This window comes from Aedes aegypti, unplaced genomic scaffold, assembly GCF_002204515.2.
Source record: "Aedes aegypti strain LVP_AGWG unplaced genomic scaffold, AaegL5.0 Primary Assembly AGWG_AaegL5_hic_scaff_751_PBJ_arrow, whole genome shotgun sequence".
Taxonomy (NCBI): Eukaryota; Metazoa; Arthropoda; class Insecta; order Diptera; family Culicidae; genus Aedes; species Aedes aegypti.
This window is the reverse complement of record NW_018736439.1, coordinates 7,482-24,948: the sequence shown is the minus strand read 5'-3', so window position 1 is coordinate 24,948 and position 17,467 is coordinate 7,482. Positions and strand designations below refer to the sequence as shown.

Below are 17,467 nucleotides of genomic sequence, written 5' to 3'. Positions count from 1 at the left end.
TTACCCTTCTTTCAAATATTAATTCTTTATTTGAGTTCCGCTATTGGAATAAATTTTTGCACTGAAGATTTTGATACACTAAGCACAAATTTACCCTTATTAAACTGTTGATTTCAAATTTAAATAAATTTTACCTACTTTTATACATAGGCTGTTCTTTGAAGCTTTATTTTTTTAGATATTGTTTTGCTTCCAACTGACAAAAGAGCGGTAATCGATAACATTGATCTGCTCAAGTTATTTGAGAAAAGTAAAATCGATTTAATGGGATGTGCTACTTTTCCTCGAACGCCAGTTCCCCGAATATCGCGCTTCCTCAAATAGTCCACTTCTCCGAAAAATTGTGGTACTCATAAATGCCGTAACTATAAACATTTCATTGGTGGACGAACTGGCCATCTAATATGCACCCTTCTTTATTTAGTTGGCGGTTCTTTCGAGTTTTACCGTCCTCAGCATTTTTGCCAACATATGTATAGCCGAAAATAACAGAATACCTCCTTCTTTTGATTGCTTATCATTCTTTCTCGTTCACTATTCAGCCACTGAAGACTAGTATAGCACCTATTTAAACTGCACCACTTTTCTGGCAAACTTCCAAAATTAAAATTTATATTAAATCGTTGAAAAGTTTTGCTTCAAATATTTTCTTTTAAAAATGTGTTGTTCATTTGATTCATGCTGTGAGAAGATTTTTTTGCGTTAGAGCCCTAAACATTTTAAACGAAAAATAATCTGCTCTCGTATAAAGGCTCTTTTTGCATTATGCTGCAGTAATAGAGCTTTTAATATTTTGCAAATAAATTTTCCCGTATTTTATCAAGTAATTTTCATCAAGTGTTACGTCCATACTGGGACAAAGCTTGATCTGCAGCGACATATTCTACGAGCGTTTCCTTTACTAATAACTGAGAACTTTCTTTACCAATTTACTATTTTATATTCTATGTTCTGGGATGTAGAGAAAATTATTATTCCGAAAAGATCTTCCACCAGACCCGTCACGAGTTTTATTCAGTAATGCTCGCTGATGTCACAACAATTTTTGACATTTATAGCTTGGAACATCTTTGAACGAACGCCACGCTTGTTGAGAACCTACCAAAAACTTTTGCTATGGGCTCGGTGGTTTTGATCTCGATAAAAGCTTCGAAAATGCCGATATTAATTCTAAGTCAATCATTATGCCAAATGATTATTTTCCCAACGGCCATTATGCCAAACGACCATTATGCCAAACGGCTTTATGCCAAACGACTTTATGTCAAACGGGGTACAATCGTATAAAAGTACCTAAACTATCATATCATGGAAATCTACATGATATATCATGTAAACTTCATTTATATCTTATGTAATCCAGCAGGATCCTGTAAGATTATGTGACATATAACACATTTTTACATGATTTCAGACTACTTTAAATTATTACATAGTCAATTGGGATTCAATCATACCATACATAGGTAGAGTAAAGTAAGGCAAAAATTTCGAGTAGGGTAAAAGTTTCTTATGCTTTTGAAAATTTGAGGTTTGGATTCGATGCATCTTCACCTTAATTTGAAATAAATGTTAAAAAAAAAGTTATGTTATTTCAAATGCAGTTCAAGTAAGAGACTTTTTCTCCGATTTTTTTGAGAATTCGTTCAAGACCGCTCTGTGCGGTCCTTAGCATCCTGCCCAGCAATCTTTAGCCCTACCTTCTCGCGGTACTGACCGGGTACGAGTAACCTTAGGGAAGATCGGGTAATTAACCCGGTGGAACTCTGGGTCGTATGCTGACACGGAAAGGGGGTTTGCTTTTGCTTCTGCAAACCTGGAGCGTCTGTACTCCATGTTTAGGAGCGGCTCACAACAGCGTCTGTTCCCCATGTCAGGGGCGCGCGTATCATCGTCCGAGTGCCAGAGAAGGATCTAAGCTAAACTGATGCACTATGGCCTCTGAACATTTTGGGAAGGTGCCTCCGGAAATCAAGGGGGTTGGTGTCAGACCTGCAAGCCATCAAGCAAAAAAAACAATAACAAAAGAATACGAATCTCTCAACTTCATCGAGAGCACAAGCATTCTCGGCGACGTGCTGAAGGACTGTGGATTCGGCATCGTAGCGTTGCAGGAAGTGTACTGGGAGGGATCAATGATTGCGAACGTTTAGAGGTAACCATACCATCTACCAGAGCTGCGGCAACACACACAAGCTGGGAACAGCTTTTATAGTGTATGGGTGATATGCAGAGGCGCGTGATCGGTTGGTGACCGATCAATAATAGAATGTGCAAGCTGAGGATCAAAACCCGGTTATTCTACTTCAGCCTAATAAACGTGCACAGCCCTCACTCTGGAAGCACTATGATGATAGAGACCGGTTTTTGTGCGCAGCTCGAACGCGAGTACGACAAACTGCTCAAGCCACGACGTCAAAATCATCATAGGAAGATCTAAACGCTCAGGTTGACCAGGATAGAAGGAATTCAGACCGACTATTGAAAGGTTCAGCGCCACGGCTTACGACTAATTGATTTCGCCGGCCCCTCCCAAAGAAATAAGGCCATTCGTAGCACCTACTTCCAGTACAGCCATCCATACCGATACACCTGAACATCACCATAGCAGACGAAATCGACCACGTTCTGATTGATGGACGGCACTTCTCCGACATTATCGACGTCAGGACCTATCGGTGATCGTTAACCTGTACCCAAAACTCTCCGGCGTCAACAACGTACGGTACCGCAATGCAAGCTGAGAGCAACGTCGGGTACGTGGGACCGAATCGACGGAACGATTGGTTCGACTAGGAATGTAGGCAGATTCTGGATGAGAAAGGCAGGGCGGTTATGCTCCAGCAAGAGACCCAGCAACAGCAGATCAGCTTATTTCGGGAGAAAAAACGCCGCCTGGAGGAGACGGAGTGCCAGGAAATGGAACAGCTGTGCCGGTCTCAAAAAACACGTGCCGCGAGCTGAGATGTGCAGGGATAGTATGGGAGCGTTTTGACGGACGAGCGTGAGGTGATCGAAAGGTGGAAACAGCACTTCGACGAAGGAGGTTAAGGATGCCATTCACCATCTCAAGAACAATAAAAAGACAATTTACACCGTCTTCAGCCAAAGGCTGCACAGCCTGAACAATCACGAACATTAGGCAACGGACAACATGGAACACCCAGTAGCCCAGTGATGAATTCTTCGTTTGGTAAGGATGGTATCGGAACTAAACTCATAAAGATGGGCCCAGATAGGCTGGCCATTTGTCTGCACCGACTGATAAGCACAATCTGGGAAACAACAGCTTCCGGACTGCCCATAACTGCATATTTGTAACATTCGACAAAAGTAGGCATGTAGTAAATGGAATACCAAGTGTGCATTTTATTGCAGTATGGGAGGAAACTAAAATTTCAAAACATTACCACGAACTTAAAAGTGCATATTTGAGGCTGATATTTTGAACAAGTCATATCTCATTCTGAAGAAATAGTCAGAAAATAATTCTGATAGAAATTTCATTGCTATTACATTACGAGGCTCATTTATAATCTCAATGTGACTGTTATGCGGTTATAATTACCAATGTGACAAAACAACTTGATATTTTTTTCGAATTTGCTAGGACAATCTCACAGATTTCATAAAGTTGATCGAAAGTATTTATCATTTGATGACTCTCCATGGCATTAACTCCAATTTGTCAAAAATGTCGAATGTGACTGTTATGCAGTTATGGGGCGGTCCATTTATTGCGTAAGACAATTTTTGGGAATTTTCAACCCCCCTCCCCCCATGATAAGATTTTTTGTATGGAAATACAAAATAAATCGTATGGCGCGTAAGAAATCTGAAACCCCCCCTCCCCCCATAAACCCTTACGTAATTAATGGACGACCCCTATGGGCAGCGGAGGAGTTGAAGGAAGGGGTAATATGCCCTATCTACTAGAAAAGTTACAAGTAAGATTGTGAGAACTTTCGAGCGATCCCCATTCTATTTGCGGCCTACAAATTTTTTATCCCAGATCATCTTCCGGCGTCTGTCACCTGTAGTAAACGAGTTCGTGGAAAGTTATCAAGCCGGTTTCGTTGACGGGTGAGCGACAATGGTCCAGATCTTTACTGTACGGCAAATCCTCCAAAAATTTCGTGAATACCAGGTCCCAACGCATCACCTTTTCATGGAATTCAGGGCGGCATTCGATAGTATCGTCCGCGTAGAGCCATGGAAAATCATGGACGAGAACAGCTTTCCAGGGAAGCTCAAGAGACTTATAAGAGCAACGATGGAAGGTGTGCAAAATTGTGTAAAGGTTTCAGGCGAACATTCCAATTCTTTGAATCCCGCCGGGGACTACGACAAGGTGATGAGCTTTCGTGCTTGTTGTTCGATATTGCGCTAGAACGTGTTATGCGGAGAGCCAGGCTCAACAGATGGGGTACAATTTTTACGAGATCCAGTCAATTTGTTTGCTTCGCGGAAGATATGGACACTGTCGGCCGAACATTTGAAAAGGTGGCAGACATGTACAGCCGCCTGAAACGCGAGGCAGCCAAAGTTGGTCTGGTGGCGAATGCGACCAAAACAAAATACATGCTAGCTGGTGGGTCCGAGCGCGACAGGGCTCGCCTAGGTAGCAGTGTTACGATAGACAGGGATACGTTCGAGGTGGTTGACGAGTTCGTCTACCTTGGATCCTTGCTGACGACTGGCAATAACGTTAGCCGTGAAAAACGGAGGCGCATCATCAGTGCAAGTCGGGCCTACTATGGCCTCCACAAGAAGCTGCGGTTAAACAAGAAGCTGCGCACCAAATGTACCATGTACAAAACGCTCATAAGGCCGGTAGTCCTCTACGGGCATGAAACGTGGACGATGCTCGAGAAGGATCTGCAAGTACTTGGAGTCTTCGAACGTCGGGTGCTTAGGACGATCTTCGGCGGTGTGTAGGAAAATGGTGTGTGGCGGCGAAGGATGAGCCACGAGCTCGCTCAACTCTACGGCGATCCAGTATCCAGAAGGTGGCCCAAGTTGGAAGGATATGATGAGCAGGGCATGTGCAAGAATGCCGGCCAGCAACCCTGCAAAGATGGTGTTCGCTTCGGATCCGGTTGGTACAAGAAGGCGTGAAGCGCAGCAAACTAAGTGGGCGGTTCAAGTGCGATCCATTTGGCGAGCGTGTGACAGAACCGAGGATGGTGAGATGCGGCCACGAACCGAGTATTGTGGCGTGAAATTGTTAATTCAGTGTTATCTGTTTAGATGTTATCTAAATAAATGAATTGAAATTGGCTAATTATTATATGAAAAAAATCAAACCCTAAAAATCTTAAGTAACGCTTCCCCATATTTGTTTATTTCGACCCCTTTATGTTACTGAGAGAGTTTGGATGGATTGCGTCGAAGCTAAGGTGGAGGATTCAACCAACGTGAAGTTCAAACTATAGGGTGGTCCTAAAACATTTGATAAAATCTTGTTATTATTAAATAACAACTTCTTTTTATTAAATAACTAACTTGCTACAAATTTGGCATATTTAAAATATCGGCTCTATCATATTTAAACTTTAATTATAAATAATTACAACTGCCGAAAAATTAAACATTACATATACTTTACAATCGGATTAAATGGACAAATTGATGTGAAATTTGCGAAAAAGTACACGTCTTCTCGGTGAGAATCGAACTGGGGACTTCTTGATCTCTAGTCAGGGCGCGTTACCCCTACGCCACGAGAGGACTCATGGACGCAGAAGTTAATCTGAATTCGGTTTCAGCTCAATAATCACGTTGTCCCCTTTCGCAAAGCGCACCTCTTTCGGAAGAATTAGATGTCCATCAAAACACAACGCTTTTTATTTATGTCAACACCTAATAAATAATGCGCTCATCAACGATGTGCTGGCTGAGATTTCTATAGTGCGGACTTCCAATGGGTCGCAACGTTCTCAAACGACCGATTACGGAACATGCGTCCAATATTGAACCTTGACACTTTTAATCATGTTAGACGTTCATTTAGCCGACAATTTCTTCTGGGGGTTTCACCTCCTACAAAATTTCAACACAGAGGATGTTTCTGTCTGACATTTCGGGAGGGACACGGAAAACAAAATACACCGCTGTAATTGATAAATTTATTTCTTTCTCTTTTAAAGATTATCCAATAAATGAAGAAGAGACTGTAATAATCCGTAAGTCTTTTTGTTTAGTAACAAAAAAAAAAGCTGAAACTAAAATCTTGATTCCTTTAGAGTGAAACAGGCAACTCGTTAGAGAAAAAAAATAACTCAGTACCCTCTTACATTATCTTCTACAGAAACTCCTAGGGGTCCGAATGAACACATTTGGTTGATGTTACTTAAGATTTTTGCACTTCATGGGCCACCATAACCCACAATCAACCCTATTATAATTAAATTAAAAGGCCCCCTTCCCGGTACACACACAGCTGTAGTATAAATTCACTGCACACAAAATGTCAGAAATAATATATAAATGAAATGTTCAAAACGACATTATTAAAAGAAATTAAACATAATAATAATTACCTTGCGTTCCAACGTATCCTTTTAGCTCACCAGGCATTGTGGTATGGGCCTGTATTTTAACGGCAGACCCAAAATCTCCCAGCTTTAAGCAATTTCCATCTTTGGTAAGAAATATGTTAGCCGTTTTGATGTCTCGATGCACAACGCCATGACGATGTAGCTCTTTCACGCCCGACAGCAGTTGTATCGTATAACGACGAGTTTGAGGCTCCGGAAGACCGCCATTCAGCTCAACCAAACTTTCCAAAGTTCCCTCGGGACACAGCTCCATAAAAATGAGCAGTTCCTCCTGAAATATTTAACAGTTGAATTAAAAAATGTTCATCCACTTCCCAAATATTCAGTACTAACCCTATGGACTTCTACTCCGTAGTACTTGACTAGGTTTCTATGATTTATTCCTTCGAATATTTTAAGTTCTTCAGCAACCTTTCGGATAGCGCTAGTCTCTCCTGGTTGGATGGCGATCTCTTTCATGGCCATCAATTCACCCGTCGAATTATTCACTGCAGTATACACTTTACCGAAACGTCCCTGACCTATTTTAATGCCACGATGCCAGCTGAAGTTCACACTACGAGCTCGGTTCAACACCTTATCACAGTAACTTATCTCCTTGACGCTTCCAATCAAATTGCCGTAACGTAACTTTTCATCTAGCGTGTTATCGAGTTTATTGATAGCGTCACGTACTCGCAGCTGACGTAAGGGTTTCGTACCGATCAAAGAGCCAGTCGGTACACGAATCTTTATATCTTGTACGCCTTCGTATGACGTTTGCTTTCTGTAAATGTCCCCCGTATCTATCAGATTGTGTGGTCGCAGCATCACTGAGTCCTCTCGTAGACTGAGCTGATTTTGGAACGGTTTAGTCGATGTAAGATTCGGAATTGAAGACCGTCCCTGGGTTGGCGAAGGGGACGGAGAGCTTTTCCTCGAGCGGGGTGATCGACGTATTCGCTCTGGTTCCCGAATGCTGCCTATTACATGCGAAATGCATGCATCCATCTTAGATTTGAGATCTTCAAACTCTGCATTACTTAGGTGGCTGGTACACTGCGGGTCACAAGCAGAGATCAAGAACTCTAAACCCTGATTGGCCCATCGAGGCCGTAGTCCACGTCCACGCTCACAACGCTCCATCACAAACTTCATCCATAGCTTAGCAAAGTGAACGATTGCAGTAGATAACTTGAGTTCACTTTCTAGATCTCGACAGTTTTCTGCTCTCGCTTCGTAGAGCCTAGCCAGATCCTTGTGGTACTCGAAACCAAATTTGTACCCTTGGTGCAAAATTTCACGTGTTCTGGATAGCACAGCAATACGGTCATTTTCATCCATATCGGCCATATTACGAACATGACACTCGTTCTGTAAATTCTCGATCACAGTTGTTAGCTTGTTTCTAAACAGTAAGGCATTTTTTCTTCAGCAATCGTAAACTATCCACTACTTCTTGGCACACTGGGCTCTTTCTATGCGTTGCGGAATTCCTCAACACAACACCATCGTAAGAATCCTCATCACACTCATAACAATGGTCTCGATGGAAGTCAACATTTTCCAGATCACGAAACAGTCCTTTCGTAAAAGCCCATCGTTTTCATAGTTTTCTCACGCGCAAATGTGAACACATCTTGAGTTTCACGGCATAACGCCAAAAACTGCAATTTCCTATCCCCTTTATCCCTATCACTTTTGTCCGATCAATTTGATCTGGTCTTCCAAATCACCAAGCGTGAATACATTTTCCTACCCGTATTTTCTAGGACTTTCTCTACAATATTACAAAACCGTTTGGCAGCGGCAGCATGTTGTCCAGGAATCATTGGACAAACAAGCTTCGTAAAACGCCATTCTTCGTCCAATGCTGATTTTGGTGGCATTCTGGTGTGGCCACTAATATCCACTGCTCAGCAAATTCCAAGTACAGCTCAAAGATATTCTTGACTGTACCGTCGAATGTTTCCAAAACAGTCATATATCTCTCCAACTCTGACTCCCGCTCATAAAGCGCTGTATTGATGTGCTTTTGAAAACGATCGCGATGAATCATGGCCAAAGTAAGACCTTCCTTGAGCTCTTTGATGTGTTGTTCAAGACTTAGCGGATTCGGTTGCATTGGTTTTGTTTCCAACCGCATCTTGAGGAACTCTTGAATCACTTCTAATGGGATAAGTGATAAAAAGATGAAGGCCGAAACATACGAAGGCAGATTCAATTTTTTAGCCTCATCGCTCCAAGCTCCGTAACGGCGCAGTTCAATCTCTTGGACCTTTTCAAGGGGTGGTTCGATACATGGTATGTCCTCTTCGACGAACAAATAATCGTCTTCGTGCTCTTGTGTACCCGGTTTCTCCAGTGTCAGCTGAGCTTTTCGCAACACAACATTATGTAAACGGTGCAGAAATGTGAGAGACTTGCCTAATCCTCTGGTTTTCAACACATTCTCAATATACTTTCGATACAGAGACGTTGAATTGTTTGCAGTATGTGAGGTAACTTCCGTTATAGAATTTACGCTGTAGAAGTTCAACGAATTCATGTATTGACTCATCTCTGTTTCCCCAGTGAAGGAGAAATGTCGCCTGATGGATAAATCTTCGATGTCTGAGTATTCACGGCCTGACTCATCGCTGTTTGCCACTTTCCGAGGCACTACCCTCGTCGATAAACTGAACTCGTCTGGTATTACAGCTACCAGACGTGGAACAACCTGGCTCAGGATGTCCATTATCACCTGTATCACCGTTCTCCTCTTGAATAGAGGAGCTGGTTGAACTATCAGTCTCCATTATAGGCCAGTGGTATGACTTTCTGTTGCCTTGAAGTCGAGCTAACAGCTTGCCCAAAATAAGTAAAGTTAGTCTGTGTTGCTTGGTCATGTTATACCACAAGCACATCGCTTTAACTCTCCCAACGAATTCTTCGCTTTGGTAAATGGGAAAAGACACCCCCATAGCTTTGGACGAAGGGAACAGACTTTCTTTGGACTCTAACCGCAACAACAGGTCCTCAACTTGTTTGAGCGCGATTGTTTGAATTTCTAAACAATCTTTACAATACATTGACAAACATCCGAAGCAAAATTTGGGAGCAGAATCCACATTAGCCGTTGAAGCTGTTGCATCAGATCCAAATCCACTATCGGCTAAGCTTAAATCACTGTTCATTCTGGCAAGATGGCGCTGAAAACGGAAGTTCATAATTTCTTCTAATAACGCATCTATCTCATTTCTAGCTTGACAAAGAATTTTGTCCTGCTGTTCAACGGTTCGATCAGCGTGCCACGCTTGTAGCTCTAGCCATATTAAATCGTTGGCATGCGTCTGCCAGAGCCTTTCTTCTGTTGAGATTACGTTTCTACTAGTCCGATCCTTGTCGATGCTGCCGAGTTTAATCAGATTGGAAAAGTATCATGGAATGTAATCCGATTCTGAGGTATATCTGTTGTTGCAGAATTCATCGAACAATCTCTGAAGTTGGCAAAGGCAGACGGTGGAGCAGACGTTCTGCAGCCTATGGGTCGTGACTTGACGCTCATAAAACGATTACACGATTCTATCAACGCTGGAACCACAGCCGGAGATATTCCTGTAGTAACATTCGTAATTGGCATACTTTCTGCTCGTTCCTCAATCGAACCAACTGTCGGGCCAAAATTAACCGAATTTCTTGTAAATACTGTATTTACTGCAGCTGCCATTTTTATCTCACGCTCCGAGTCACGTAGTAATTGAGTTGATCTCTTGTCACTGCGTGCTTTCTCTTCCCCATTCGGTTCCATTATTAACTGGTTCAGAATTGCACAATCGACGGTATTCCGTCGATCAGCACGTGGCCGCGCTAGTCGTCCTCCGGTTCTCATCTTTACGGCACCCTCCCTGTAAAGAAGAAGAGAAAATAGCTCAGCAAAGAGTACACCAACAAAAATATTTACACCTTGTTCATGGGGCACCCAGTTATCTTATCTGAAGTGCATTTTTTTGCTGTCCACGAGTCAGATGGTTGGGCAAAATACCTCCAGTCTTCTATGCGTGGTACAATCTTATCGGACTTACACAAAAAAGAGACGGAAGACCGCGCGAACCCGCTGGCTACCGATCAAAATCCAACATGGCGACTAGCCACGATGCGGTCTGCCATATAAAAAATAATTCAGTTTAACTTAGAAGACGCCGTAATACTCACATTCTTTGTCTGGAACTTCTGCTTTTATTCTTTATTCTCGTCCTTGGTGGCGTACTACCATACTGTTCGTACTGACTGAGTACGTCGTCTACCGATGATGCTCGGAGAGTCTCTTCGAATTCTAGCGAGTTGGAGCCGCCAACAAAATCCGTATCGTCAAAAGATGGAATTACCACGGTGCTGCTGTAAACAGAAAGATTGTCTAATCAACCAGAGAGTTATTACCAAGAAAAAAGAAAATGTAAAATACCGTAAAATCGTGGAATCACGCGGAAAACCAACTTCACGGCTAGATTCGTGTACTACCAGTAGGGGAAAATATCTTTTCGCACGGTCAAGCGGGCAAAACTTGGAAGTCTTATCTTATCAGACATCGAAATGGCCAACACACTGGTAAAGTGGTGAATCCCCCCAAAATGAAAATCAGAACTTATAGGCTGCTATCTCGCTCCACCGGGGAGCAATAAGGTGTGAAAAAGACAACAGGAAAACAATCGATCAAACCCAACAGGCGGGTTGGGAAGAGATCGGAAGCATTCACCAAAGTTTCAGGATATAATGACTATTGAGACAATATGGTTAACAATCCATTATTGAGTATTAGTATAAGAAAATTTTGACATGGGATTTAAATTTAGTCCACTCAAGTGGCTATGATTAAATATAAGTTGATGATGACATAATATCATCGCTCTGGATGATATCGTCCGAGTGCCAGAGAAGGACTCTAAGCTAAGCTGCGCACAATGATCCTCCGAACATTTAGGGGGTATAGTCCTCCGGAAATCTAGAGGGTTGGTGTCAGGCCCTGCAAGCCAATCGTTAAAACACATCATCACAAGAACGTCACAAGGGAATACGGACCGGAACAATCAGTAAAGACCATAGCGACGGAAATGGACTAGCGATTGGAAACTGGGTACGTGGAACTGCAAATCTCTCAACTTCATAGGAAGTACTCGCATACTCTCTGATATACTGAAGACCCGCGGTTTCGGTATCGTAGCGCTGCAGGAGGTATGCTGGACAGGAGCAATGGTGCGAACAATTGGAGGTAATCAAACCATCTACCAGATCTGCGACAACACACGTTAGCTGGAATCAGCTTCCATAGTGATGGGTGATATGCAAAGGCGCGTAATCGGGTCACCACCCGGGTCGATCAATGAACGAATGTGCATTATGCAATAGAGTGATGCAAATTTTGAAATTTTGGCTCCCCTATGCTCAAACGATTTTTATTATGGAGGGATTCCACGAGCATGCAAGTAGATTCTGATTGACCATTTCCAAAAATATCTGAAACTTTGCACAGTTTTTCAGTTCCATCTAATCGTCATTTTCCGATATCAAATCTTCAAGTTGAGTCACTAACTTTTTCAAAAGGGTGTATGTGAAAATGGTTCAAAAATATTCAAAAAGCTGCACAGCAAAAAACGGTTCGTTCGATTGTTAGACACTAAAAGAACAAAATTAGACAACTAAATAAAGATTCCAAAAAAATACACACAGTAACAAAAATTTTTTTTTGCATTAAAAAACATAATTTTTGACACAAAAAACTCAAATATCTCAAAACCCTATCGGAATACCAACGTAATTTTTTGAGGGAAAACGGTCCATTATATTAGCTATCTAGCATAAAAATTTGGTGATGGTAAGCCAATAAACAAAAAAGTTATGACATTTCAAATATTTCACAAATTTGACACTTAGTGAAAAAAAAAAATTTTTTTTCATTGTTAATTTTTTTTAGGACCGCAGTTTGTTGCTGAATTTTTTGTTAAGGGTACCACATGAGGTTAACAAGTTGTTTTCATGAATATTTTATTTAATTATTCATAACTATTATAGCATCTATTAGAAAGTTAGACGCGATCCAGTGTTGTGATCTAAAGTCTTGATAGTGTCATATTTTTTATTGTACGTAACTGAAGAAAAAATTCTCTCAATAGTGTTGAAACCTTTTGATAAAAGAAAACCTATAAGAAATCTAATATTGAAGACAAAAGCTACAAGAAAAGTTTTCTATACAGGTATACGACTAGTTTACCTGCAAAAAGTTTACCTCGTAGAGAACAAGGCGGGTCTATACCACAGGTGAACCATATGGTAAATAGCATCCTCCCAAAGTTTGGAAGTGATTCGGAAGAAAATTTGACTGTGCACACGCCATTTAAAGTTTTATATGGAGATTATTATGGAAAACACAAACGTTTATGTGTTCAAGCCCTCTATCTCGGCGTCATAATATTTTATGGAAAAGTGATACAAACTCTACTTCATGTGAAAATCCTTTCAGCTACAACTTTGCAGAAAGACCAACATTTCGATTGGATGTCAGGATGAATTGCTATTCATAATCATAAAGTGGGTTTGCATTTTGCATGCTTAACCAACTGCTCGGCAGGCAACAGTGGTGCTCCTGGCGGGTAGAATAGATCAAAGTAATCCAGGCTACTATGTTCTACAGCAAAATGCAGTGTTGCTCTGAAAGTGAATGATCATCTCAGCATGATTGAGACTTTGTTATCAATGATAACAAATTATCCTTGCGTCCAATCAAAATGGGGTCTTCGGCAAAGTTGTAGCTGGGAAGAATTCACATGAGAAGAGTATGTTCACTTTTCGTTAGATTATTATTACGAGCAGTTAGAGGACTAGTTCCATAGTAATTTCCATATAAACTTCAAATGGCGTGTGCACAACCAAATTTCTTTCAAATCACTTCAAATTTTGGGAGAATGATTTTTATCATAATTGACATCGTTTAAGCATAGGGGAGCAAAAACTTCAAAATTTGCATCAGTCTAATGTGCAAGTTAAGAGTCAAAGGCCGATTATTTAACTTCAGCATAATCAACGTACATAGCCCACACTCCGAAAGCACTGATGATGACAAGGGCGCATTTTACGCGCAGCTCGAACGCGAGTACGACCGCTGCCCAAGCCACGACGTCAAAATCATCATAGGAGATATGAACCCTCAGGTTGGCCAGGAGGAGAAGTTCAGACCGAGGATAGGAAAGTTCAGCGCCCACCCGCTGACGAATGATAACGGCCTACGACTGATAGATTTTGCCACCTCCAAGAATATGGGCATTCGTAGCACCTATTTCCAGCACAGCCTCCCGTATCGGTACCTCTGGAGATCACCTCAGCAGACAGAATCGCAAATCGATCACGTTTTGATCGATGGACGGCACTTCTCCGACATAACCGACATCAGAACCTATCGTGGCGCTAACATTGACTCCGACCACTACCTGGTGATGATGAAACTGCGCCCAAAACTATCCGTCATCAACGATGTACGGTACCGACGCTCGTCGCGGTACAATCTAGCGCGACTGAAACAACCAGATGGCGTCAATGCGTACGCGCAGTATCTTGAAGCAGTGTTGCTGGATGAAGGCGAGCTCGATAAAGCCCCTCTTGAGGACTACTGGAGGACAGTCAAAGCAGCCATTAACGACGCTGCCAAAAGCATTCTCGGATATGTAGAACGGAGCTCAAGAAACGATTGGTTCGACGAAGAGTGCCAGGAGGTTTTAGAGGAGAAGAATGCAATGCTGCAACGCTTGCTGCAACGCTTGCTGCAATTCGGTACGCGACAAAACGTTGAACGATACAGACTGAAGCGGAAACAGCAAACCCGCCTATTTCGGGACAAAAAAAACGCCGCCTGGAAGAGGTGGAATGCCAAGAGATGGAGTTGCTGTACCGTTTTCAAGAAACGCGCAATTTCTATCAGACGCTTCAACACATACCGCAAAGGCTTCATGCCGCGAGATGAAATGTGGGATAAGGACGGGAGCATCTTGACGAACAGACGCGAGGTGATCGAAAGGTGGAAGCAGCACTACGATGAAAACCTGAATGGCGCAGAGAACACAGGCACAGTAGGTCAGGACAGCGAAGGCGATTGCTACGTCAGCACAGCGGACAGCGGAAACCAACCAGCTCCCACGATGGGGGAGGTTAAGAATGTCATTCAACAGCTCAAAAACAACAAGGCCGCTTACAAAGTGCTGTCCCAGATTCTTTTCCGTAGTCTATCACCTATAGCAAACGAGTTCGTGGGAAGTTATCAAGCAGGTTTCATCGACAGCCGCTCGTCAACGGACCAGAGCTATTCCGTGCGACAAATCCTCCAGAAATGCCGTGAATACCAAGTCCCAACGCATCACCGGTTCATCGATTTTAAAGCAGCTTATGATAGCATCGACGGGGAAAAGCTATGGAAAACAGTGCTGGGAATGGTAATAGTACCGTAATTTCGGGTGAAATTGAACATTTTTCACGGTTTTTCTTGTCCGTTTTCTATTACGTTGACAATGCCAAACAATTGAATGCAGGTAAACAAGTACGAAGGTGAGTCTCATTGACTCATGTACCGAAACTTTCTAACAAATGTAGTTTTAGTGCCAAGAAATATTTTTAAAATAAAAATCGGAGAATCTCATTTCGGGGTGAAATTGATCACTTGTCAACGCGATTATTGTTAGTTTTTAAACCAACTCTATATAATAAATTTGAGGTCCCTGAATCCGAATATGCTTGCTAAATTCTAACCAAAACAATAATTATACAAATAATGAATAGTTAAATTTCAAGAATTACGCGAAAAACGCCTAAATGTATGCAAGTTCTTAAGGAATTTCTTGATATCTAACAGAAATTCAAATATTTCCACCGAATGACCATATTGGTACGAGTTTTAGTTATGAAATCTGGTTTGGGGATATATCTCAAGCATCCTCACAAACTTTCAGGTTTATACCATGTTCAAATCCTAGTTTAGAACTAGAAGTTTATGAATGTTTGTCAGTACTGTACCGCACATGATTTTGGAATTTTACATTATTTTCATAGAAATAAACATTCCTTAACGCAAAAAACTTAACAACGCACAATTCAACAATAGTTACGACAAACAACGTTCATTCACTGCAGGTTACATTGATATTTGTGCTCCATTAGGAAGAAATAAAATCGAGTGACACAGTGATCAATTTCACCCGAATTTACGGTAGTAGGCTTGAATTTCGCGAAAATCACGCGGCCCTTTCCAGTACAGTAGTTCAAAAACGTGAATCTCATCAAGTAGCTTATGTTGAGTGCATGAATTTTCTAAATCGTTAGTGTCATTGAAGGGGGGAAATGCAGCGGGAAATAGAACATTTTTCTACAGTAAATTTGAGTTGCCCTTAGCAACGGGTGTTTTGCAATTTTCAAGGCTCTTTACCTACAGCAACGATAGGCGTGAGTTTCACTGGCTTCGCTGACTGCGATTGGCTTTGGTTGCCTACTGTAGAATGAAATTCAGATTTTTTCCCAACTCTGATGGAAAATCATGAACGAGTACAGCTTTCCCGGGAAGCTCACAACTGTAGCAGTTAGATATATGAAGTAGGCGTAGGGTTATAACAGATCAAGTTAGCATAGGTTCAGATTGACACATAATTGTACATTACTGATCGAGCCGTCCAATAAACCAGACGTAATAAAGAAGCTTCTTTCAATAACTGCTACAATTTAGAAGTGGAACTCAATCCGATTTTTCATTTCAATAGAAGGGCATACTGAGCAACGGACGATAAAAGATTACAATATGAATTTTGAATGTGATCAATTCGGACGCAACACGGAGACTCGTAGCAGAAGGATGATTTTGCGACCTGAAGATATCCGAGGGCCGATTCCTACGTTTGTTCCGGAGAATATAACGGTGCCAAAATGGTTAAAGAAGATTGAGGGGCCTATTTTATAAGTCGAGTCGATCAAAATGACTCGACTGGAGTCACTGTCGACCGAAAAATTTGCTCGACTCAGCTCTGTCACTCGAGTTTTTCGACAGTTGTCACTCTATGTGACTGGATTACTATGGGAGTCGACGGGTGACATCTGAAATATGCATGCTTGCTTTGATCGACAATGAATACAGACGAGTCACATGAAACTGCTCGATTTACAAAATAGGCCCCTGAAGCTTGAAAATCACTTACGACTGGGATGAAAGGACAATTGTACATTACGCAAGTATGTGTTTGGGAAAGGTGCCGCAAATTTGGTATGATGGCGTCGAAGAATCTATTATCGGGTGGAATGACTTCTAGTTAAGACTGACTCGAGCATTTCCAGCGAGAATTGATGAAGTAGAAGTCCATGATGCGCTATTGAATCGGATGAAGAGATCAATTGAAACATATGAACATTTTGTATACGACATTGTTTCTCAAGCAAAAATGGTTGATATAAGTGAAGCTGCGGTAATCATGTAAGTTATCAACGATATTCAAGATTCAAATTTGAGATTGGCTTTATGTACTACGAACTATGATGCTGTGGAGACATTGTTGGAAAATCAAGCAAAAATGCGCCTTATGACGAGAGACAACTTTTCAAATGAATATCAAGATCGTGCAAGAAACTCAAGGTACTGTTTCAATTGTGGTCAACGAGGTCATATTGCAAGAACGTGTAGTCGAATTTTGACCCAAGGCTGTGCACTAACATCTGTTTCTGGGAAGGAAGAAAACGATCGCTTAGCTCAAGAAAAATGTAACGATGTACGGGCACTGGATAGAGCAATCCAAATTAAAGAAAAATGCTGTCACAAGGCTCGAGAAAAGATATAAAATCATGGTAGGATTAGCATAGAACAGGTTTATTTTGATATATTAGTCAGACTTGATCATCGTTTAGTTAAATCACAAGCAGTGTTTTTTTTT

At 41.7% G+C, this 17,467-nt stretch overlaps 2 protein-coding genes and 1 long non-coding RNA gene across 3 annotated transcripts; all 3 read right to left on the bottom strand.

The window, feature by feature from the left end:
- Positions 1-6,124: 6,124 nt before the first annotated feature.
- Positions 6,125-8,139, bottom strand: LOC110681358 (mitogen-activated protein kinase kinase kinase 4-like). Its single transcript, XM_021857107.1, has 2 exons — positions 6,894-8,139; positions 6,125-6,831 (listed from the first exon to the last, which is right to left on the bottom strand). The coding sequence occupies exons 1-2, from the start codon at positions 7,890-7,892 to the stop codon at positions 6,523-6,525; spliced, it is 1,308 nt and encodes a 435-aa protein (XP_021712799.1). The 5' UTR covers positions 7,893-8,139; the 3' UTR covers positions 6,125-6,522.
- A 142-nt stretch (positions 8,140-8,281) lies between these two features.
- Positions 8,282-9,276, bottom strand: LOC110681360 (mitogen-activated protein kinase kinase kinase 4-like). The gene has a single exon (XM_021857108.1). The coding sequence runs from the start codon at positions 9,274-9,276 to the stop codon at positions 8,368-8,370; it is 909 nt and encodes a 302-aa protein (XP_021712800.1). The 3' UTR covers positions 8,282-8,367.
- A 313-nt stretch (positions 9,277-9,589) lies between these two features.
- Positions 9,590-11,072, bottom strand: LOC110681359. The gene is made up of 3 exons (XR_002503174.1): positions 10,984-11,072; positions 10,734-10,916; positions 9,590-10,426 (listed from the first exon to the last, which is right to left on the bottom strand). It is a non-coding gene; the product is annotated as an uncharacterized LOC110681359 (long non-coding RNA).
- Positions 11,073-17,467: the final 6,395 nt, after the last annotated feature.